The sequence below is a fragment of the Dermatophagoides farinae genome, chromosome 1 (assembly GCF_024713945.1).
Source record: "Dermatophagoides farinae isolate YC_2012a chromosome 1, ASM2471394v1, whole genome shotgun sequence".
NCBI lineage: Eukaryota > Metazoa > Arthropoda > Arachnida > Sarcoptiformes > Pyroglyphidae > Dermatophagoides > Dermatophagoides farinae.
Window position 1 is genome coordinate 4,877,254 of NC_134677.1, and position 25,370 is coordinate 4,902,623.

Genomic DNA, 25,370 nt, shown 5'->3' on the forward strand with positions numbered 1-25,370 from the left:
TTGATTTGAATAACAATTGGGTTTTAAAAGGAACACAAATAAATCCTAAAAAGTACGCGCCCCTCTTGTACATAACCAAGATGACTAAACCAAATGACCATCGGTTTCCTGTGTTCTTAATGTGTGTTTATCCAATGAATTGTTTAGGGTTCTGTTTGTTGATGATGTCGCAATCGTAATAAATACGGACATAGCTTAATTACAACATAGTTACATCATTTGAATGTTTGATGTTTTTGAATACAACGTATTGCCTATCAATGTGTGTGTATGAGTCATATATAAAAATTCGTTTATACGATTGGAAAAAACGCGCGCTTATTTTCTCTCATCCACAGCACCCAGATGATGTTTGTATACACACAATATACAGCCACATGTCTGTTTTTGATGCTGTTAATATATGTGTGTGTGTATGTGTGTGTGTATCCTCCCGCCAAATTCCATGTTTTTGTTGTTTTTGTTTTGATCTGTGTTCAGCTACCACTACTATGAACGAACCATTGACCATTGAATTAATCGTTCTTGTTTTATGCCGGGTTCCAGTAGTGGTATGGCCATTACTTGGATTGCAGAGAAGATTTTTCGGAAAATTTTTTTTCTTCATTTTCGGATGCCACATTTTATCAATGATGTATACCACTAGTTTGAGTTTTTAAGTTGGCAACAAATATTATGCATGATTGTTCAAAACCATCATCGTTTGATGCATGATGACGCGCACTCTCTCTCTCTCTCAAACAGCTACAACTCCGACCGATTGCTTTTGAAGCCACCACCATAACAGAGAGGAGAAAGATAACAAATATAGTAGTCCATAAATGTGAATGCTCAATAATATCCAAGTTTCATTTGTGCCCCGGCTTTACGATAGTCATGTTCACGTCGCATCGCATCGGATTCAAATCCAATTGAATTGTTCCTTTTACAATCTGTTAGTCGATTTTTTCGCTTTCCCTTAGTTTTTAGTGATGATTAAATGATCAAATGTTCAAGTAGTGTGCTTGCCAATATATTGAAATAAAATACACACACTAACTTGTTCCTTCCGAAATATAAATAAAATTTTAACGTGCCACATGTGTGTGCATCTATGATGTTTGTGTTTATGTGTGGTATTATACTGATTAATAACCATTGTCCAGTTTAAAATTCTGGACTCATTGTGATTAATCATCATCAAATTTTGTGAATGTGCGTTGTGTTTATTTATTTTTGTTAATTAATTGAATCGACATTTGAACATTTCAAACTTTATTTTGATTTCAAAGTTTGGCGCCAAAATTACCCTGCACCTTCAAGTACAAAGTTTTGTTTGTTTGTTTTTTTCCTTGGCATTTCAAGTGATCATGGAATTTGAATACAGCAAGAACCATAAAAGTCTAGCCAGTTTGTTTGCCTTTATAGATATTGAACGTAATCTTGATTATCGAATGTCATCATACAACAAAGGTTATCATCATAATAAGAAGCCAAACTACCGAACAAATATGAACATTTTGAATCCTAATTTATTGTTTTTAAATAAACTTTGTATCTGTCAATTGTTTTTTATTTCAACGGCATTTAACTTTATTCGTTGGCACTGAACACAACACACAAAGAATTTTTTGTCTCTTAAAATTTGAAACGGAAATACAAATTCACTGGCCTTTTCTCTCCTAATTACAATTGTCACTATTTCACTTGATATATCGTTAACTATCTGAGATTATTCAAATCTACGATAACAAAAAAAACCAACCAACCAAACATAACTACAATCCTGTTGATCTTTGATACAGCGAAATAATTTACTCGCTCTAACATTCACCAACAACAACCGATTGCTCAGTTCATCTCATCCGGTTTTATTTATTCCACATTATAATCATCGATCTGCATCTCACATTTCCTTTTATTCGTCTGTTTATCGGAATACAAAAAAAAACGATCCTCAATGTGTGCTTGTAATTGTCTTAGTTCATATAAATTCCTAAATTGCCACAGTTCGCAATTACCCCAACATCTTCATCATCCGAATTGTGAACGATATAGTCGATTATCGTCTCAATCATCGGCATCCTCCAGTCTGGCATCATCAACAGCTAGCCGTAGTAATAGCGGCGCCATTGCTGGATTTGCCGATTATCATTATCATCATCCCCATCATCATCATCACCTTTTCCGTGGTGTCAATGTTGGACTTGGTCAGCCGACAGCAGCAATGGGCGTAGAAGATCAATTATCATCTGCATCATCATCACCATTATCATCGTCTCCCTATTCTGCTGGCTCGTATCTGAATTCAGCACTGGGTGGCCAACAACAACAACAACAACAATCATTACGGGCTGCATCAAACTCAATTTCAGTACACGGTGGTTTACAAACTCGCAACGGTTCAATACCATTGACAAACGGCATATCATCAAGCCCTAGCAATCAACATCACTTCAATCCCTCTCATCATCGAATGGTGATAGATTCCGATACTGCAACAGCTGCCAACTGTATACCAAATTCATTATCGTCACATAGTTTCAGCTGTATGTTAGGACATAAGACCTGTTCGAGCAGTAATAACAACAATAGTCAACAGCTAGGCTCGAGCTCACCCTCATCGTCATCATCCAAGAAAAGTTTACGAAAATCTATCAGAAGAGTTGAATCTAATTCCTCAGCGGCCAGCTTATCTGGAAGCAATAAGAATCCAAACGGTGGCAATAACTCAACAAATATGAATTCATTGGGCCAAGGTCAACCGAATCGTTTTTTGCCCTCATTATTCACACCACCAACGCAATATTATCTGGGCACCATACATCAAATGTTATTTAACCAAGCCACATCACCTTCATCATCAAAACAAAGACATTTATCTCCATCGTTGAATAACAACAACAAAATCAAATCCTCAATGAATACGAATCATCATCATCATCATCATCATCATTATAATAACAACAATCACAGCCGTGATCATCGGTTGAGTGCCTCGTCCACCACCACCACTTCATCCTCCACGCAACAACCAACTTCCACCGTTATGCCAAATTCGTTTCAAACCAAGGAACGAACATCGATGAAGCCTCCAGCAACGCCTACTACTGACAATCCTATCATGGTCTCACATCATTCACCAACATTGATGCAGCCTCCATCGTTGCCACCCCCATCATCAAATGGCCGAGATGTGCATAACAACAACAACTATGGTAAGTATATTTTCTTGAATTCTGAAACATGTAAAGACACATATTTAACATGGGTATATCATGTGATTCCGTAATTTTGGTTCCCATTTGAGCTGCCCAAAACAACAACCGATCACAATAACAACAAAAACAGTGGACTAGAGAAAGCGCGCGCTTTTCCATGCATCCAAGAGACTGGAATTTTCATTGCCATATTAAATTTAATGGCACTCTCTCTCTTTATGTTTTGTGACAGCTGCAACCAAAAGAATCGACAAAAACAGTTCATTGAAGCCAACAACTCTACTGTGTATGTTAATTCTATGCACCCTAGCAAAAACAGTCATGCACACCTTGATGTGATCTAAACTTGAAAGTAGTAGCACATAGGATATAAGATGATTATTATGTATACCCTACACACATCATATATGCTGAGTTGGCTTCATATATTCAGTCAGAGGACACGAGACGCTCAACGACCTACCGACCTATCTGTCCGACCATCCACCCTCCGCCGTGCCTTCTTGCCTATTGGAATCGACCACGACAAAGGTCACTGTGCTCGAGAAGAGTGCTTTGAGATTCTATATTATATTAGCTTGCTTGCTGCTGCATTCGTATCTTCATGTGTGAGTCGCGAATTCTGGAATGTTATGGCCAAAGCATGGATAGAATTGCCTATATCTCTCTAGCTGTTATGATGATGGCCACGACGAAAGATTTGATTAGATTTGCTTAATTATCTTTCCACTCTCAATTAACATTGATAATTGTCCCTCACCAACACACACACACACACACACACATTAATTACCACCCTGATCAAACAAAAAGAGTTTTTCAAACACACCGTAATGCTACTCTTAAGACACATTCGAAAATCAATATGTGTGAGCTTAGTTGCTTTACGCCTTCTGACCTTTGGATTGTGAAACAATCGGCCTTTTAAAGGGTTAATTCAATTCATTCTTGTTAGTCAACTTGTCGTGCACATCTTGATGGGAATTCGTTGGGTATAATTTTCGTTATCCATTGTCGATACTTTCCACGATGAAACCGATCTGGTGAAGGTGAAGATTAAAAAGTCTAGCTAGAGGTCCTTCACATTTATTCATTTCCTGTTGCCAACTCTATATATGGAATCCTCTAACCATTTTCGCTATATTTCAATTTAAATGATGAATTTGGCACACAACATGGAGCCAGATTTTGTTCCTATTATTATTATTTATCCATAAACACGCTGCGACAATCCAAGAATCTTTCATTTGATTTCAAATGGATCAAAGCAAACGAGCAAGAGCAATGGACACATACATCTTTGGGATGCGCTACGCATCTACCCTCTCATCAATTAAATTGGTTTAAATGGAAGGAATATGGTAGCCTAGCAAACTCCCGCCGCCAACTCTTATTTAACCGTGTACACAAAACCAGAAAGCAATTTCCAGTTTGAGTGTAGCTTTCCCGGCTTCTTCGGACAAGCAATCGGGATGAATGAAAATGAAAAATTGCTTTCATCATTCATACACACACTGACATCTCACTCATTGGCGCTTATATAATCTTCATCGGGATTTTATTGCTTGTAAGTTTAAAAGCAACTTATAGCCTGCTGTATGGCTGCTGGGAGCGGCGATCGACCGACTGAAAGCGTTTTTCCTCCCGCCGCCGCCATTGTTGATGATGTCGAATAACTACTTGATTCATCCCGCCTATATCCAGCAACCAGCAATTTAGTTTGTGTTTGTGTGTGTGTATGTGGAGGATAGTTTGGTAAGAAAAAATATCAGCTGAATTCCAACAAACATGAACTGTCGTTAGATAGAATGAGGACGAGAGAGCAAGATGTGTGTGAATCCAACCAAGCTTTTAAAAAGCTGAACTTGGCCTAGACGCCGGACTATTTCCACACATATGGAAACCACACTTGGTCTCGATGTCTGGTGTTTTCGTTATTTGCTTCTGCCGGCTTTCTTCTATTTTTCTGTGTAAGTTAGCCAACTTTCCGTTATACATTTCGAGTCATAATCATCCGGAAACTACTAATCGGTTTTGAATTTCCTATGGACACAAGATTCTTAATGACATGCAATTAGCTATTCATAACTTTTTGGGCCTCCTGAATGAATATCATCCATGTCCTCGTTGCCTAATTGTGATGATACATATATATTATAGCAATATTATTGTCATAGTAATTAAGCAGTATTGGCGACAAGAATCTTGGCGCCTTGTCTGATGACTATGAATGTGAATAGAGATAGTCCTAAACTGCAATTTTGATCGTCAATATGATGTGATAATGGTTAATATATATATGACACTTATCACCGATGCGGTTGTTTTTTTGCAAAAAAAAAATAATAAAAATCCTGTGATGAAATATGCATCCCCATGATAATGACGATCACAATCATTGATAGGGAGCAATCCTTGTTGAGATTGTCTGGTCTCAACTCGACTCGACTAATCATTCAATGTTTCTATTAGTTAATAGTTATTAACCATCATACTATGATACAATTGATCCTTTGATCATGACCTGAATCTTGTATTCTGATATCCAACCATGTAGTATTTTTTTTTTCATTGATGATCGCTCATATTCTCATCATCGAACGATGAGCAAGCAATCTCTATATAATTGAGTCATAATCTGTTTTGTTGATCTTTTTTGGACAATGTGAATCATCTATTGTTTGATCCCGTTTTTTTTGTTTGTTTGTTTGTTAGTTTCAACAAACCAATGATGGCCGGCCATTCATTACCAAAAAGCATTCATTCCATTTGACTAATTGACAGACTGACAAATAATCAAATGAAAATAGCCCTAAATTATCCTTATTATATACACACATAAACGTCAACCAACCAGATAGACACACAATCAGAATTCCAGAAATTATCCCCATTCAGAATCAAAATTCATGAGGAGCTCGCCCTCTAACTTATGCAAACAAAGCAAATATATCCGCATAGATTCGTTAAAAGCAACTGCAAAACGAAACACGAAAAAATTCTTGCTATAGTTTGGTTGTTGGACTGGTTTTGCTATATAGGCAAATTTAATAGCCGGCTCTGCTTAAAAAAAAATAGTAAGGAGGTTAATCGAGGTCAGCATCATACAACAGCTAGAGAGAATATGTTGAAACTATGGGCGAATATTATGAATCGAGAGTTGTTCACTTGGCACTCACTCGCATACATGCACACATTCTACAGAGAGTGAATATTCTATTTTGGTTCACTAAATCCAGTCGACTATCGGCTCTTACCCCCCATTGACATGCCCCACTGCTGGTTGCCTTGTTGACTATGGTGATTATTAGTCCACTATACAAATACATACAATGATTTCATTGCACGTGTACACACATTCATTCTCCAATTTCATTCTGTCAATATTTATGAGATCAAATCAACTATAATATTGTGAATATTTGTATTTCTTTCGGTTAGGCCAAAAAATTTCCCAAATGATGAGTGTTGTGGTTACTATTTTCAATTGGCCAGATTTCAACTAAACTGGGAAGCAGGTGTGTAGGTTTGTGTGATGCCTGCTTGTTTCATTTGGCTTATAATATTGAATGGTTGAAGCGTATTTTGTTCACCAATTAATTCAATTATAGCATTGATTATGTACAGTAAGATGTCAGCTACTTGGTTATGATTTGGTTAATCATCATCATCATCATCGTGAAAATATCACAATCCCTCTTGTTTATATGTCGATGATGGTGTTTATAACCAAAAAAAAACAAACATAAATAGCCATCGGAAAATTTGGGAAAAACGCTACATTATTTTTCATTATTGGTTTGTTTTTTTTCGTGTTCTAGCCTTTGGCTTGTGAATATTGAACACAACATCCCAATACACAAATAGTAAACAACAAAGATATACTATCATTACTATCATTGCAAGAGAGACATTTATCTACCAACAACAATATAAAAACACATGGACAGATATATCACATATTTCAAGATTGATTGATAGAGACAGAAGATCAAAAGCAATCGAAAGTTTCTGTGTTGTAAACAACGTCGAGTATGAATTTATATATAAAATAAAATATTCCCCTCAACATCCATATAGATTAAATAGAAAGCCATTTTTAAATGATGAGAAAGCCAAAAAGGAAAGTAATAGATAGAGAGAGAGGAAAACTAGCTTCGATAGCAACAAGCTCTCTCTCTTTATCCTTAAGTCCAATTGATGGTTGTTGATGCTGCTGATGATCACATGATCACATCATGAACTCATGAACGATCATGTTGTTATGATGTGATGGCCAAACGTTTCCTCTGTTGTCGTTGTCCTTGTTATCACCATCGGGAAAATAATCGATCTAATATGTTCGTTTTATGAATACCAAATAATAATAATAATAATTATAATGATGATGATAATATTGGCTTTTATTCATTTTGTGGCAAATTGTTTCAATAAGCCCTTGGATCCATAAGAATCCGGAACAAGTCAATGATGATGAACTTTGATCTTATAATAATCATACAGATAATATAAATATGATGACGATGATAATGTACGGGATTCTAATTTTAGTGATGAGAAAAAGGTTTTTTGCTGAATATATGTTCACAATAATGATAATGTTATATGTGCAAATATGCTACTGCCTTTATACGCGCTTGTAGTCGTCGACATTATCATCATCATATCGTTGGCGCCGTATAAGATGTGTGTGTAGATATATAACGACCAATCTCTTACATTCTGATGATGATCGTTATCACATTTGTGATAGGGATGAATCGAAATGAATATCACGCGTCTAACCTTCTAATTTTAGCGATGAAAAAGAATCCAAACAACATCAAACGGAACAATTAGAAAGTGAATGTTCCGTAAAAACATAGAGTGCTACAATGAGAGAGATTACTATTGTTGCCATTGTTGTGGTTATAAAATAACAACATGACAAAACCAAATGAATAAATTTCAAACAATCGAAAAAAAAATTTCTGGCATCGTATTTCAAAGTCTCTGTTTTTCATGATAATATATATAGCTGACGGTGGATGATCACATGATGAGATTGATTGATATTACAAGGCCAGACATTATGCATCACAATTCTAAAGATTTCTTTCGCATACCGGAAAACCATATCATGCATTTTTTCTGTTTGCGTTTTCGGATCAAATCTTGCATTCTGAATCTGATAACCGTTTGAAATGAAAGTTTTAACTTTTTACATGTCAATCATCATAACGGTTGAGTCGAAATTCTTTCATTCTTTTGTTTCTGTTCACTATGACTTTTTCATCACTAGAATTGTATTCATTTTTGATGATTGACAATACACAAACAGAGTCATTCATTCTCATGCTGATGAAATGTGAGTCACATGGACTGTGTGTCATTGTGTGTGATGATGATGATGATGATTTAAAGCTTGCACTTTGACGACCCAATATCTATTTTTTCCATTCTATGTTTACATGCTTCTCTGTTTTTCATTAGAATGTGTTCCACTACCACACCTATTCATTGTCATCATGAGTTTAGTTCGATTGATTTTGGCGCGGCCATAGGACCGAAAAAAAAATTGCGCGCCATTTTTCTGATCTATCAACAATAGAATAGGGTATATATTAAAATGAAATGGCATACGGTCAAGAGAAAACGCGCGCAATTTTATATGTGTTTTTTGTATTTCACTTGTTGGTTAGCCACTAGCAATGGAATGTCTCATGCTTGATTCATTGCTTGCTAAAATATGAGCCAGTCATCAATTCGAAAAAGTAGGAAAAATTCTATTTAAGTGTTGTTTAGACAAAATAAAAATCTTTTTTCGAATTTCACTCTGACTAAGTTGAACACGTTTTTTCCTTTTTTTTGTTTTTCGTTTTTGGTTATTTGAAAAACTTTAAAGACGTTAATTTGTAAAAGTGTTTGATCGATTTGAAATCCATGGATTATAAATCACAACATTACAAAAATCCTTTTTCGCGATCGATATGCTGGAATACACAGAAATCGTATGCGAATCAAAAATGCCTAAGCATGGGTAAAGCAAACACACAATTTATATACATACAAACTTGCTTTTTTTCATGATTATGTTTAATTAATAAATCTTTGATTTTCCTGTGAATTTTCATTGCCACACACACAGTTCGACCACGTGAAATGTTTGAGAAGAATTACAACGTAAGCAACATACTTGGACGTGGTGGCTTTGGCACCGTTTATGCCGGTATCCGAATCCGTGATGGATTGCCTGTAAGTTAATTTAATCTGTTTACAATTGAAACATGCATACTCAATTTGTGTGGAACTAATTTGTTTTAATATTCTCTTTTCTAAATCCTTGATGAACACACAGGTTGCAATAAAGCATATCAAACGTGATAATGTCACCAGTTGGGAGCAATATAATGGCCGGCCGGTACCTATGGAAGTAAGATTATTGGAAAAGGTTGGCCACATAACGGGCGTGATCCGTATGTTGGATTGGTATGAAGATCAATCGGCCTTTATCATCGTCATGGAACGACCCGACAATGTTAAAGATTTGTTCGATTTCATTACCGAACGTGTTGTGCTTGAAGAACGTATGGCACGTTTATTTTTCCGTCAAGTTGTCGAAATTATTATTCTATGCCATAAAGCTGGCGTCTGTCATCGTGATATTAAAGATGAGAACATACTCGTCGATTTACGAACCATGTCTATCAAACTGGTCGATTTCGGTTCCGGTGCCTATCTCAAAGATTCAGCTTATACCGATTTTACTGGTAAGTTTTTATTTTCATACTTTCGAATGCAAGTTAAAAAGCCTAATAATAATCATGGCTAGTATATTCATCATGTAGAATGAATGAGACATTCTTGACCACCAACTGTGTGTATGTTGAGTACATGTTACCATTTTGAATGTGTACGACGAATTAATCTGCATTTGACCATAGTTGGCCGCCTAATGTGCATTTAGAAACAGAGTTTGATTTTTCAAAAAAAAGAAGAAAAATTTAGATTTTACTACTCTCTCTCTCTATCTTTTGCTATCACTGTTTCTATTTGGTCGTCATTTTATAATGGTTAAGATTTTTTCTTTTAGAAAATGTTTACCAAATTTTATATGACACTTGTTGTAATTACAAGTGGCAGCTGCTGAGTTCGACCTTCATAGATGTCACTTTTCGTATCTTACCTCCTTTCAGCAATATTAGTGAACGAAAAGCAACTTTAGATTTGATTCTGATTCGACTAAAAAAAACCTATTTCCATTTTGACCAAAGACTAGACAGAGAGGAGTACCCTTTATGTTTTACATGCTTAGTTTAAAATGTCAGGTGTCAATTTTGTTTGAATTATGCCGATTGATTGATTGTTGCTTTCCAAAATAATCAGAATATTGCCGTTTTTTATTCATCATTACAATCTTGATGTTCCAATCATTTTGCTTGCCTTGTCCTTGTAAGCAAAATTCTAATGACAAACATGATTAGTCATTGCCAACTGGTTCATTACTTGTCGACTATCAAAATCATCATTCACATATATAGTTTTTTAAGCTAACCCTTTTGATCCTAAAATTCCGCATTCCTGTCTAAAGAAATTATCCGGCAACATATACAAACTTTAACTTGTCTGACGGCTGTCTGTATGTTTATGTTTGAAAGATTGAGTTTGTAAGAGAAAAGAAAAAAAAGTGGAACACAAACTACAGACAGACAAAAGGTTGATGATGATGGCAAGATTTCTCATATACAGGTCGATCCTTTCATCATCTTCGAATATCGACGGCTATTGACGAATGTTTGATCTTGGCTTGTTCGAATTGAACCATAGCACAGACAACAACAACAACAATAACAAAGTTGAGGAAAAGAAAATAAAACTTGTTCCACAACTTGTTATTTGTTGAATTCAATGTTCATTCATACAATTTATTTCCTCCCCTTTCGACGTATCTCTTGAATGCTATATGTATTTACTTTTTTTTCAAAAGCTCTAGCCTTATTGTAAATGCAAGAAATAAAGTTACCGTTATAATATTTTGGTTTATAATATTTATATTTATTATATATTATATATATAAAATATATAAATATCTGTATTCATGGCACCGACGCCGTTTGTTTTCTTCTCTTTTCTTCATTCGAGTAAAAATAAAATTTCTCGTTTTCTCTCATTCTCCCCCATCTTTTTCATTTATTTGTCAAAAGCTCCCGGCGTCGTTGGTAGTCACATGATTGAATCGTTTTTTTTCGTTCTAAACATATCTTCACCTACATTCATTTCTCATTTTCTCGATCTTTCTCTCATCCACTTTATTTTGATGATGATGATGATGGTCGTATGGCTTACCTGAGACGTTATATTATTAGAACGCGCGCATTGAAGGCCCTTTAATAACAAAAACGGTCTCATTTTTGCCATGAATTGAATTGAATAAAGCCTAAATTGCGTTGACCCATTATCTCGTTCTCTTTTGTTGCATGTATACATACAATAAATATATTGATGATGATCACATGGTCACATATTTATGATGTAACATGATGGTGGCCACCAAATGAGAATCGATTCTGTATAGTATTCATTTTGAATGATAGATCGCTAAATAATCCCATATATGAATGAAATGTACTCACCATGGCAATGTACAATCAATTGCCGGATGATAATGACGTCATATACGAATTGTATAGAGAGTTACCTATTAGCATATTACCCATTGTTCTCGCTTTTGATATTATATGGTGATGATATTTCTATGAATGAATTCGACGTTAAATGGTTTGGCAAAAAAGATTCTCATTCAGCAGATATATCATAATAAAAGCCGTATAATAGAATGAAATCGAGGTCAAATTATGGAAGATCAGCTGTTAATGTTTTTCTTTTCTGGCGCCATTTCCATATTACAGAATCTAATGGCTTTGTTTCTTTATTTGAATATACATTGTTTGTTCTATCTGCTTCGATTATATCGATTAGAATACACAAGTAGTATTTCATCAGGCTCACAATTATTATTACTCATGTCTAAAATGCTATCATGATTCGCTATCATTGTTTTTCCATTTGTTTACCATCCATTGCCTCATAGATTTCAAGTCATATTCATGGTTTCGACGATTGCAGCACGTAAAATCCCTACAAACACAGACATTTGACATTTGTCAAAACGCCATTGCTGTAATGCACATGTGTATGTTTACAAACATTCCACAAAAAATAACAGCTTGAAAATGTTCAATGCATAAAAGATACGATACGTCGAACATGTGTATTTGCTTTGTTTTGATCTCTTTTGAAAATACATTTTTTTTTTGTTTTACGTTGGCGACTTGCATTCTAGACGCCCTATCTTGTGGCTATATGTATTATACATAAGCATACTTACAAACAAGCAGAAAGGGCCATCGTAATTGTGTCGGGCGCCATCATGCAATCGTATTTATATTTGTGCTAGTTTGCCTTGTCTTGCGTGCATTTCAATCTCTCCTTGTCTTTTCTTCTTTCCGGCTTGTATATATTTCTTCATCTCCCTCCCTCCCTCTTTTGAGTCATTTTGGAGCGAATGAATGAATCGTTGAAATGTGTATATATATTTTTTTGGCGTTCGTCATGTGATTTCTTTTTTGTTGTTGTTGTCGATGATGATGATGATGATGATGGTGTGTCTGTGTTTATATGCGTGTTTTGCTGTTTCCTTCTCTTGTGTTGTAGAAACAGCTGCTGCCGTATGTGATGCTCTTTTTAGAAAAAAAATTGGTCAAATCTCGATTAGTTGAAGCTAAATTGTTGTTTTTATTAAAATATATTCATTCTACGGTAGCTTATCTATTCTTATGAATTCTGGTCAGTATAGGTATAATGGGTTAAACGAATAAACAAGTGTTGTGTATAAACTTGGGTTTTTTTTTGTTATGAATGAAAATTGCACTAAACTCATACTACATCGTATAAATAATACCGAGGGAGTCTACTATACCAACGAATTGGATGAATGAGATCAAAATGAACTTGGTTTTTGGCTTTCCTATCTCGTTGCTGATGATATTGTTTACATATGAATGGTTTGTTTGATGGCATTTCTATGCTCTTGGGTTATTTCCCAAAACAGCAAAGATAATAAGCCAGTTTGCAGATTGTCTCTTATCATCGTCATCATTATTTCTATTATTGCACTCAATCGCACTCTCGATTACAAGTGAGAGAGAGCAATAGGAAATTCAAGGAACATATAATGACAAATGCCAAATAGACTTTGAACTTTGGCTATTTACAATTTGTATTTAGCTTTGTCGGTTTCATCCATTATCTTTATTCACAACAAACCCCCATACTAAAAACCAGAATCAGATGGAAAACATTCCAATAATTTAATATATTGTCTTGAGTTTACCACATCTTATCTTATTATCTGTTTACGTCATTGCGATTCACATAGACTACCTTATCAAATATCGTTCATGAGCTCATCATTGATGAAATTGAATATCGAATGGGGACAAACAAAAAAATTTTTCCAATTCTATCATGCCATAACTTGAGATTCAACTTATCATTAGTTTGCACATTGAGAGTGGTAGCTCTTTAGCTAGATGGATCGATTTGTAGGTCATACGACGACTCTCTCTCAAAACAGTTTGGCCATCAAGACAACAGAAAAAAATACTGCTTTCCCCCCCTTAAAGTGTTGTATTTCCGCATAACTTTGTTTAGAAAAACAAGAAGAGTTGCCTTTTTATGTTAGAAAAATGCCGTTATGGATCGCGTAGAGTTGTATTCTCGTTTGACCAGTTTGGTGTGTGTCATGTTAACAAACATACATAGATTGGATTCCCGGCTCTAACTTGCTGCGACTGCGTGTTCAATTGTCTAATGTTGCAGATTGTCAATGCTTTCTATTATCATTAAGATGATCTTCATCATAATAATTGGCGAATATTGCCGGCGTCTCATCGAATCATCCTATTCGGTTTGCTATTGCTATATAAACAAAATGACAATTATTAATGTCATCGGTTTTTTTGTCGATTCTCTCTGCACTATAGTATCCAAAAGATTACAACATGAATTAGTCAAAGTGCGACTTATTATTGCCAAAAAGTCTATAGTGTCTTGAACCATAATCGAATGGGAATGCCCGGCGCCATCTAAAGTATAATAGAGAGAGCACTCTATACTGATCTCATAAACAACAAATATATTACGCAACTCATTCCAAGTTACCCTGAGCCCGGCTGTAACTGCTTTCAAAATTACCCGTTATTCGTTGCACATAAATAGACATAGAGCCCCCACCAAATACAAGTATTATTTAAAGTCAACCACCATCGCCCTACCTGTCTGCTGTCCTCTTAACCGACTACAACAACACCGTGTGCAATTCATTTAGAGTGTTTTAGTTAGCATCGGAATGTGAGCGATTTTTTCTATTATAGTCGATAAAAAAACCAAATGGCAATTGATGATGATGAATAGTGAGCGTCTTTGTGTGCAATCTAATGCATGCATCGAAATATGAACGTCATGCGATCGAGCGATACCTTGATCAACAACAACTCGCTTGTCCAGTTAATCTGTCATTGAAGAATGTTGATTGAACACACACAGATGATGATGGGGAGCGAGAAAAAAGCAATCACTTGTTACTTTTGCGTGAGGAAAGGATTGTTGGAATGCTAGCTATGTGCCGTGTTTTATACACAATATAAATGTATTCTCTCCTTTATTTACTGATCTCAAAAATGTTTTTTTGGTGGTTTTCGTTGTTTCATTTTGATATAATACATAGAAATGTAGTAGAAATGCACATTATCATTGATGTTATTCATTAATCAATATATATTCAATTTTAATTTATTAATACACAGGTACACGTGTCTATTCTCCACCCGAGTGGATTAAATCAAGCCGTTACGATGGACTAGCCGCCACAGTATGGTCTTTAGGTGTGTTGCTTTACGATATGGTCTGTGGCGATATACCATTTGATGATGATGAGGCTATAATCGGCGGTGTGTTACGATTCAAACGAAATGTCACCTCCGAATGCCAGGATTTAATATTCAAGTGCCTATCATACAATGCAAAAGATCGTCCCACGTTAGAAGAAATCCTTGTGCACCCTTGGATGGGTGCCAAATTAGATTCATCATCCACATCTATTGGTGTCGATATCCCATCAATGGATAATTCATCCAGTCAAATATCGGCCAATGGTGTTGCACATCATGGTGGTGGTCGTCGTTCAATGCAGATGATGCATTTTTCTTCCGCATCGGTTTCCGGACCCGAATCATCCACATCATCATCATCGTCATCATCACCGGAAACTCCGCCTGGATCATTGTTTTAATGACAATTTCACATAACATCACTGATTCATCACCCATCCGAATTATCTCATCATTCTCTTTCGTTGCTCTTATAAATAAATAATGTATCTGCAACCTAGACAAATAAATCAACAAATTCGACCTGAAAAGTACGACTCCCCTCTTTTTGTTACACATTCATATTGATATCATACACAAAAATCGATGCCATTTCCCACTATTTATTGTGCTCTCTTTTCCCCTAGTTTTCAACAAACGAAATCGTTTCTAATTTATTTTTCTCACTTTGCAATGATGACCAATTCACTTCATTTATTTATTGAAATATCATCATTCTCTTATTTGAGACAATTCATAGGCCCTCATTGGTTTCCAATCACAATACAAACATTTGTCAATATTATTTATTCTCTTCTCACACCATTCAAATGGCTCAACTTTTCTTAGTGTAACACACTTGGTTTCCACACACACACACACACACCCACATCCATCTCTATGTCTATTATCATGTTTATTATCATTTCGAATTTCTGATTGATTATTGTTTCGTGCTGGGCATCCAAAATCGTCATATTTTTTCATGTACATTTGTGTGTGTGTGTTTGTTTATTTGTCTATTTATTTTCATCATTCATTGTCGTTATCGGCATTATCCATCCTCCTCCTTTATTTATTCAGCCTAAACATCAACACCTAGATGAAATATTCTTTCATTTCTCTTTTTGATACGAGCCTATTTATCATTTCATTCATTCGATTTATTTAATATATAAACCACAAGATGATATTCATTCTCCCCTTCCACAATGTGTACAGACACCAATTACAAATTGACTTGATGATCAATGTATCGAGTCTCATCGAAAATCCAATGTTCAAAAAGTAACCTGGCACAAACAGTACAAAAAGAAAACAGCCATCTAACAACAACAATCATCATTGCAACCCTTCTGAGATTCACTTTATAACATGAAATTTATTAATGATATGATATCCAGAATCAAATGAACTTGTTCATAAATAATTGATTGTGGATATGTGAGAAGCAAAAGTACACACACACACACACACCATACCCAGTGCTTAAAATGTTTCATTTGGCCTGTGTTTTTTTTTTTGTTTGTTTGTTTGTGTATTCTACCAATTATTTACATTCTACATTTATTTATGATTATTATCTTTATATGATGATGATGATGATGATGATACAAATTATTTCTATTATACACACATGTCCCTTCCTTTTTATATATATACTAATTTTCTTGCTTGAGAAGTTTCTAAACTTCAACCAAATGATGCAGTTATCACTTATGAATTATTATTATCAATTATAATTAATTGAAATCCAAATGGTTAACAAACAAATCAACAATTCAAAATACACATATAAAAATCGTCAATCAATCTCCGCTTTCCTCACATACACACACAAATCTCTATTAGATAACATCCCAATAATTCACATTGTGGTTCAAAACCAACACAGATTATGTAATATTCTCGTCCAACCTGTTCCCCTTCTCTGCCTCTCTCTCTTTCTTTCTCTTCATCACACAAAGTGAAAATCTGGCTTTCTTCCATCATCATTATCGTACACCATGTTTGTAAAAAAAATCCTACTCGTTTTTTTCTATCAAATTTTTTTCGGCAAAATTTTCTTGGAAAAAATCTGCTATACTAGTCAATCAATAATTAATAAATCATAATTTTTTCTTGTTTGAAAACGATGAAATCATTATACAAAAAAAAAACAGTTTAATTGTAATAGTGTTTCCATTCATCAAAACTGCTGTTCTATTTTGTCACACCCTAAAAAATTTTGTCACTAAAGCGCTCTCAATCCTCTGGGTCGATTGAGCCTTTGTGATTAAAACTTTTTCGGATCAAATTAGACACCAAACACACTCACACAAATAAAACAACGATTGAATCTCAAAAAATATTTTCCTTTTTTTTTGTTTGTAATTTGTATAAAAAAATGAATTTTTCTCCAGAAAATGACATTTGGCAGAAGAAAAAATCAAAACATGGCTCAATTTTCTCTTTGTTTATTGTAAATAAAATTTGTCTTTTTCACAACACATGAATCATCTATGTTTTTTTTAATAATTTTTTTATTTTGGTTCAATTGAGTTAACAAGTTTTTTTTATAGGACGTTACAACTTTTGATTCAATTGGATTATTCAAACAAATCAAACAGTATGGGCACACACACACACATATATGACGCTGGCCGAACAATCGATAGAATCGTGATTATATGAATGAATGAAAACGCATCTGTTTGTCATTGATAAGAATATTGTACATTCTTTTAATTTCAATCGGATGTCATCAGCTCTACAATTACCCTAATGACTGAATGACTGAGTTTGTACATTTCCCGTTCTTATCTGTTTTTGATGATAAATCGCTTCTTGTCGACAATGATTGTCAAGGTTGATCGTTCTCTCTCTCTTTCTCTGATCCATAATGGTATCAATTTAGCTAGCAAGAGGTTGATCGACCTTTGATTTCCTGGAAGGAAGGAATGTTTTCAATTAGATAAAATCAATCCATATCCGTTCACTTTGCTAACAAAAACCGTTTCTTGTTTTCATATTTTGACTTTCAAGGTGAATGGAAAATTTGTCATTTTTGCTTTGATTTGTCGATCGTCATTAGTTGGTTAGCTTATCAATTGTCAATCGCCATTAAAATAAGCAATGATTTTTTTATATGACCATCTTATCGATATGAATAATTCAAAGAAAAATCAACATGTGTCATACATAGTGTGAATCGCTAAACATTCTCAACATGTTTGTCATTTTCTCTACTTCGGTAAAGATTTCGATCAAATTGATCAATAAAACAATTTGATTCCAGTAAATCGACCATCAATTTTTGGCAATGCTGTGGTATACATCCTTATTTTTCTATGTTTTTTGTTCACCATTTTATTTAACTTGCTCTAGCTTTATTTTCATAAATACATCAGTTTTCTTAATATTTAAATGTGGCTAGTGAAAAAGAAAATCCCCATTCAAGGTGATCATTGTTATGAAAAATATATTTACATTGAACGGGCAATTCCATGTAGCTAGTCCGTACTGTACAGAATTCCAAGGCTCATTTCAAATTGTATTGATTGTGAAAATGATGTAAGATTATTGCTATTTATTGCAATATGGCCAATTCATATATCAACTTGATTTATTTGAAAAATTTATCTGGGACTTTTCAATCGAATGAGTGATTGTATTGAGCTGTAATACGATCATTATCGTAAACAAAGTCTCGTGATGTTCATTTGGTTTGTAGATTATTTATTGCAAAAAGAGTATCATCATCATGCGATTATGTTGAATTGATTGAATGATAGTTTTACGATGATAATGACTTTGAAATAAACATTATGACAAATACTCTTTTTTTCTCTTTAACATTGACGATTAATTTGTATGGTTTTATATATATTGAATATAATATATAAATTGATAATATAATCATGAAAAGGCGTAGTAAAATTTTAGTATAAAAAGCCAGGTGTAATTCATTTTTTAATTTGATTTGTTATTTGATTCGGTTTCAAGATTCTTGAATCATAAATTTTTGACTGTTTGTCTATGATGACGAGGATAATCCAGTTAAATAAAATCTATTTTGAGTGCAATCCTATAATGCGAATTCAACATTTTGTGGTAGATTTTTTTTTCGTTCCTCTCAAACAAACCAATTAGATAGTGAACAGAATATTATTCGAATAGCATTGATCGATTCATTAATGAATAGACAGTTTGGGATATTTTCATAGGATCGAATACAACTTTCTCAATTAAAAATTAAACTAATAAATCAAATGTTGAAGGGTAAAAGAACTGATGGCTTTAATGCGATTATTATTTGTAAGATGATTTGAACAAATGATCACGTGAATCCTGGTGTATCTAAATTCAAAACACAATTCTTGGATTGTTCATTTGCAATGATTAAGATGTAAATGTCATATGATGATTAAATATTTAACTAACTTTGTAGAATGGTGTAAATCTCTTCATAATCATCGCCAACAAGCATTCATTCTGTGCTTAATTCAGCTTTTTCTGACTATTGGTATTCATTTCTTTTTTTTCTCACAGAATTGGCAGCTGCAATCCACTTGGATACAGTGCTCCAGACAAGAAAACAAACAAAAAACCACAATCAACAAGCCGGTCGGCTGCCCTTTTCTTATGTGAGAATGTGTTTTATATCGGTGAGGCATAATGTACGAGAATGTAAGCTGAAAAAACCGAGGCATTGATGAGTTGTACAAGAATGGGCCTCATCATGACAAATTACTTATACAGTTGAATGAATGTTCTGAACCGAATTTAATTCAGACTAGTGTCAGACAGAATTTTTAGCAATCACTATTTTAGAACAGAACAAATAAAGCTGTCTTTCCAGATTATCAGCATAAACAACAAGAATTCCTGTCCAAATCGGGCAAAAAACAGTCTGCTATTTTGAGAATGAAATATTTGTGTATTTAAAAATGCTAAATTAATTACTAATCAACTAAATATTATGAATAGAAATAGAAATATAGACATTTTCATTCTTTACTTTTTTCTCTGTCCGCTGGCTAATAACTCTTATTCAATTGTTGAAACATGTAAATTATGGCTAGTTGATTATTTTGGTGATTCTCATGAATTTCAATGCTAATTTTTTGTCATATGTTTTGATTGGCATGGTTATTCACATTGTTTGTCATAAAAAAATGTTGGCAAAAAAAATTGGTAAAATTTTACGAATATCAAGCTCAAACATTATGCAAAACAGGTGATCGTTATTCGTTTACATAGTGATGATGACTTGGTTAAAAGCAATGACTAGATTCATTATGAATCATATACATTGTTACTATCACAGACGATCAATCAATCAATTTATGTAGTGAACATCCTCGATTCTTTCAAGTCTCATCATCGTTCGAGCGCTAGGTGTCAAAGCACCCAAAAAACTGAAATGAATGACAAGCTGAGCCAAGACCGGTTGATGGGATCGTGAGTGCATCGTAGACGAATGTCCAGTGCAAAACATTCAACATGATTGATCGATTTCTCGAACCTTTTGTCATTTCTTTTTCATGATTTGTTCGAGACGAATAATTCCGACACACAAACATGGATACGATATTTGACTATTTATTAAACATTTCCCATCCGATTTCATCTTTGAAAAACACTGGCCAATAACATCGTCATCATGCCATTGTTGAATTTGTTTTTATTCCATAATGAGTCTGGATATGGAAAAATATAATTTCATTCGCAATCTCATTTCTACATATTGATATTGTTTCTTGAACTGAAGCAACTATGTTTAAGCATCCAACATTTGTTCATACGGTGGCAACGGAGATTTAATACAATCATCTCAACTCTACATGATGATAATGATGAAAGCGAGCATGATATTCTTTGTTGTCTGAGAAATTTCCTTTTCTGTCATAGTTTTTCATTACTTGTTTTCTTTGTTTGTTTCATATAAAGACAAAGAGAAGCCAATCTTGATGTCTTTTGATAGTCATGATTTTCATCGACATTATCGTTATTAAATGTGGCCATATATTGATTGTTTTCATTGATATTATTTCTATTAACACTCAAACAATGTTGAAAGGAAGCTGTCAACAGTGATTACAAAAGATCAATAGGCAGTTCATTTGTTTTTTTTCATCATTTATTTGATTAACATGAATTGTATTTTAAAGAAAAATTTGAAGAATGATGAATGTAGCATTTCACATCTTTTTTTTGTTTTTTAAACAATCGGATTTGTCGATCCTGATAGATAACGAATTGCTGAAAGTTTGTTATCATCAACGACGGTCGACGACAACAATTTTAAAGCAAAAGTACCTAAAGACTATAAATAGCTTACTACGTTTGGTTGCTTAAAAACATTTCTTGTATCTTCCATAGATATACACACATTTGAATTGGTATGAAAAGAATGAAAATTTCATGAATGAGACAACATAAGGAAAAGGATAAATTCTTAGCATAGTTGTTTAACTATCATTCACTTAACTCTAACATCTTGTTGCCGCCATCATGTTGATGATCGAGACTGGAAGCGAAAATCTGAGAACGTAAGCATTTTTCTCTCATCTAACATCAGTTATATGGTTCGTACAAGGTTTGTCCTAAATTTTGCCACTGTTTTTAGCTCTTGAAATAATCCATTCATACAATTTTTCCTTTGGTGTGTTTGAATTCATTCAACTCTTTATCCCATATTATATTCATGTTCCCACCAATTTTTTTTTTTTGTTTTTGATTCTTTTAGATATTTTTATTAGGCCACATTGGATAATCATTTAATTTTGATTCTGACAAAGGATCATTACAATGATAGAAATCAGTATTTGTTAATTATACTCAAAACATTACCTATACACTCATAAGGATACATTCAAATTATTTGATCAAGAGAACAAACAAACAAACTAACGAACGAACAAATGGTGACAATGTGATGCATGAATAATCCATTGATATGGGCAATCACATGGTTATGGGGAATAAACCATTTTTATCGATGTACCTAAGAATCACTGGATGATTAACTTTTGATTTGCTCACATGTTTATTATTATTTCATATTGATTTGCAAGAAATCGTTGGCAAACAAGGCAAGATTGACTTTAATTTGATTAAATTTGATTTGATTGTTGATCGATCAATCATTTTTTCATTGAATCAATTTTTTTTCGTTCGGAATCGATCAAAGAGATTTTTGTTCACTCAATTCACTCATTTACTAACATTACTTATCACTATCATAACTCCTGTAGATGATGTTTGTCCCTGCAATCATGAGATGTATGTAAATTGATGATCGATATGGTGCATATAACTATTGCCATATGTTCTAAATGCTGGCATCTTGTTTATTGATTTGTAGCAAAGACAATCGTCATCAGGCTCATATCCATAAGCCAATCGATTAATGACCATTATTGAATTGTTGTTTAATTTGAATGAATGATGATGATTGAAAATGACAAGATATTTAGCCCATCAACAGAATCAAGATTGTATGCGCCCATGATGGGATCAATGGCATTCGCTTTGATCACTGATTCTTCTTTTTTTTCCATGTTACTGTCAAACATAAACATCGTTGACAGATCAATCACAGATTTGGAGGTTCGGCCATTTCGATCAGTTATTGATAAGTAAAATGAATCATTCATCGCAGAGAAATGGTCACCTAATCATTTGAAATGTCTCGCTATTTGTATATCAAAATGACTGACATGACTGTAGGTGTGAGCATCGATGAAAAGTTAGTTAAGTTTTTTCGATTCTGAAGCTGCAATAGCAAAAACGGTTGCAATCATATCCAGTCTGGTTATTTCATAGCTTAGTGCAAATGAACACGATTTGATATCAATAATCGATGATTATAATGCTACAAAAAATGATCATCCATCATGAAAAAGATGATCTTTAAAGTTTAAAATGATTGGCATAAAATCCAATTGCATTATTCAACACTGGATATGGGCGCGTGAATCTTTCCGTTGCGTTTGTCGACAATCTTGTTTTGTTGCTTCAACGCAATGATGATGGTGTTTTTTTGCTACATTGTTTCAGATAAACATGAAGATTGATTTGTTGCTTCATTATTCTTCTGTGAATACCTCGTCATCATCGTCATCATTCGGCTTAAATCTATGAAATGGCATAGCTTCTGCCAGATATTAAAAATTTGTTCTTTCAACAAGTGGCTTCAAGCAAGTTCATTGTTTCTTACAGCCAATAATTTATATGTATTGATCAACTGTTTACACTAGTAGAATGAATAAAATCCATGGGGAAATTCAATGAACAGATTCAAAAATCATGGCCGTATCTTTGTTTGATTTGTTTTTTTCTGCAATTTGATCATCAAAAAAAAATTCAATGTCGGCATCTTTCCCACATAGAATTCGATTGGATTCAACATAATAAAAACAGTCATCATCTTGATTAAAATAAACAAACAACGTCTAGTTCGAACAAGCGAGTATCTTGAACAGTGGTTGCAGACCATTTTATTTTAGGAATAGATGTCAGGTGACTTTCATTATAGATGTTTTTCATACTGGTTGGAAAATATACGATCGATTCTATTTTGATCTAATTTTTTTTCGAACAGTGTTCTCGTTGAGATAAAACAAGTGGCAAATACGTTTATTGAATTGCTCTATTACAAAAAATTCGCCTCTCTCATATCTAGTTTTATCGAACCGAATGGTGATGATTTTAGTGGCGTAAATATTAATGACAATGTCTATCTTACAATTTTTCTTCCATTTATTGTTCTCAGTGTTAGGTCATAAGAATTCAATTCAATTTGCTTGCAATAAGCAAAATTAAACGAACAATGCTTATATTGTTTTTTTTCTCATTCAAGTAATTAAAGCAAACTCGAAATCCATTGCGTTTTGATTCGATTGTGCTTCTCATTCGAATCGATGAATTTGGCATCTTTAAATTCATTCGCTTGTAATCGATATGTTGAACTGATAAAACTATGAATATCTGAATTTTCCAACAATAAAGTTTGTTCAATATGATGTTATCAATGCGGCACTAATCGATATCTTAGTTTTTTTTCACATCACAAAGTTTAAGGTCAAAGAGCAATTGACTTGTCTGACGTAAATATCTGAATTATCTTATTCTATGTCTCATCATGGTTTGATTGCTGTTTTGGTCCATCAACTAATCAATCAATAGTGAATAGAAATCCAGATTTTATTTCCAAAATGTCATTGGCCTTATGCTGGTGTAATTTTAGTTTTGATGTACTGAAACTGTTGGAATTTGATTTCAATGTCATGGATGTTTATGATGCATAAAAACAGCTGAGTTTCATCAGCTTTTTATTGAGCACCTTGAACATTGTTTCCATGTTGCAACCAATCAAAATGTTTGGACAATCTTTTGAATCTACATTAATTCATTCAACTTATTCAATTCGAGGATCCAGTAAAATAAAACTATATGTGTGGAGAAATTTTTCAAACAAGAATTTATTTCGTTGGCTATGTATTTATGGAAACAACCAGATTGTGTACATGGTACAAAAGAGCACCAGTTGACAACGTAAACATTTGTTTGTTGTAAATCGATTGTGTTTACCATGGATGGTACGTGCTTTGATGTCCGATATTTGCTATATCTTGTTTCATCTACTGTCTTGTGATTCAATAGCTGGCAATATATACAAGATGGCAAGCAAAGTTTAATGCAGTTAATGTTGATTTGCGCTCATTAACGGTCGAATGTCTCCCAAATCCTTTAAAATTTGTTATTGGTGTTGTTTTGTTCAATCATACAGGTTATCGAAAAATAATTTAGGCACGGATGCCATATTGATGTCTATTAATTGCTCAGTGATTGCCTGGTAAATCTAAATTGAGTTTTTATAATAAATTTTGTATTGTTTGCAATTTTATAAATTATTGCCTTTTCAAATATCATTTGTTTATAAATTATTTCCTTTTCCTTTCGAGTATATTAATGATTGCGTGTACAAGTCACCTTTGTTTGATCAAAACTATTGAACTCATGATTTAGGATTCTGAACAAGTGAATCATTTCATAGCCAGTGATAAGAGCCATCGAACCAGGTGTGCTAGTATCTATGTGAATCCTGTCAATCAATTTCGGCGTTTCATTCATGCTTATTTTATCTTTCAATATTAGCGTGTTTGTTCGTTTGAGTAGAGTAGTTTGATTTGATACGACTGAATAAAAGAGATAGAAGATTTAGATAATAGATACAAACTAACAACAATGGCTAAAAAGTAAAACTGAATTCCAG

At 33.8% G+C, this 25,370-nt stretch overlaps 1 protein-coding gene across 1 annotated transcript; it reads left to right on the forward strand.

The window, feature by feature from the left end:
• Nucleotides 1-847: 847 nt before the first annotated feature.
• Nucleotides 848-17,607, forward strand: LOC124493152 (uncharacterized). The gene is made up of 4 exons (XM_047056229.2): nt 848-3,197; nt 9,328-9,434; nt 9,538-9,949; nt 15,047-17,607. Exons 1-4 carry the CDS (start codon nt 1,940-1,942, stop codon nt 15,529-15,531), a joined length of 2,262 nt encoding a protein of 753 aa, XP_046912185.2. The 5' UTR covers nt 848-1,939; the 3' UTR covers nt 15,532-17,607.
• Nucleotides 17,608-25,370: the final 7,763 nt, after the last annotated feature.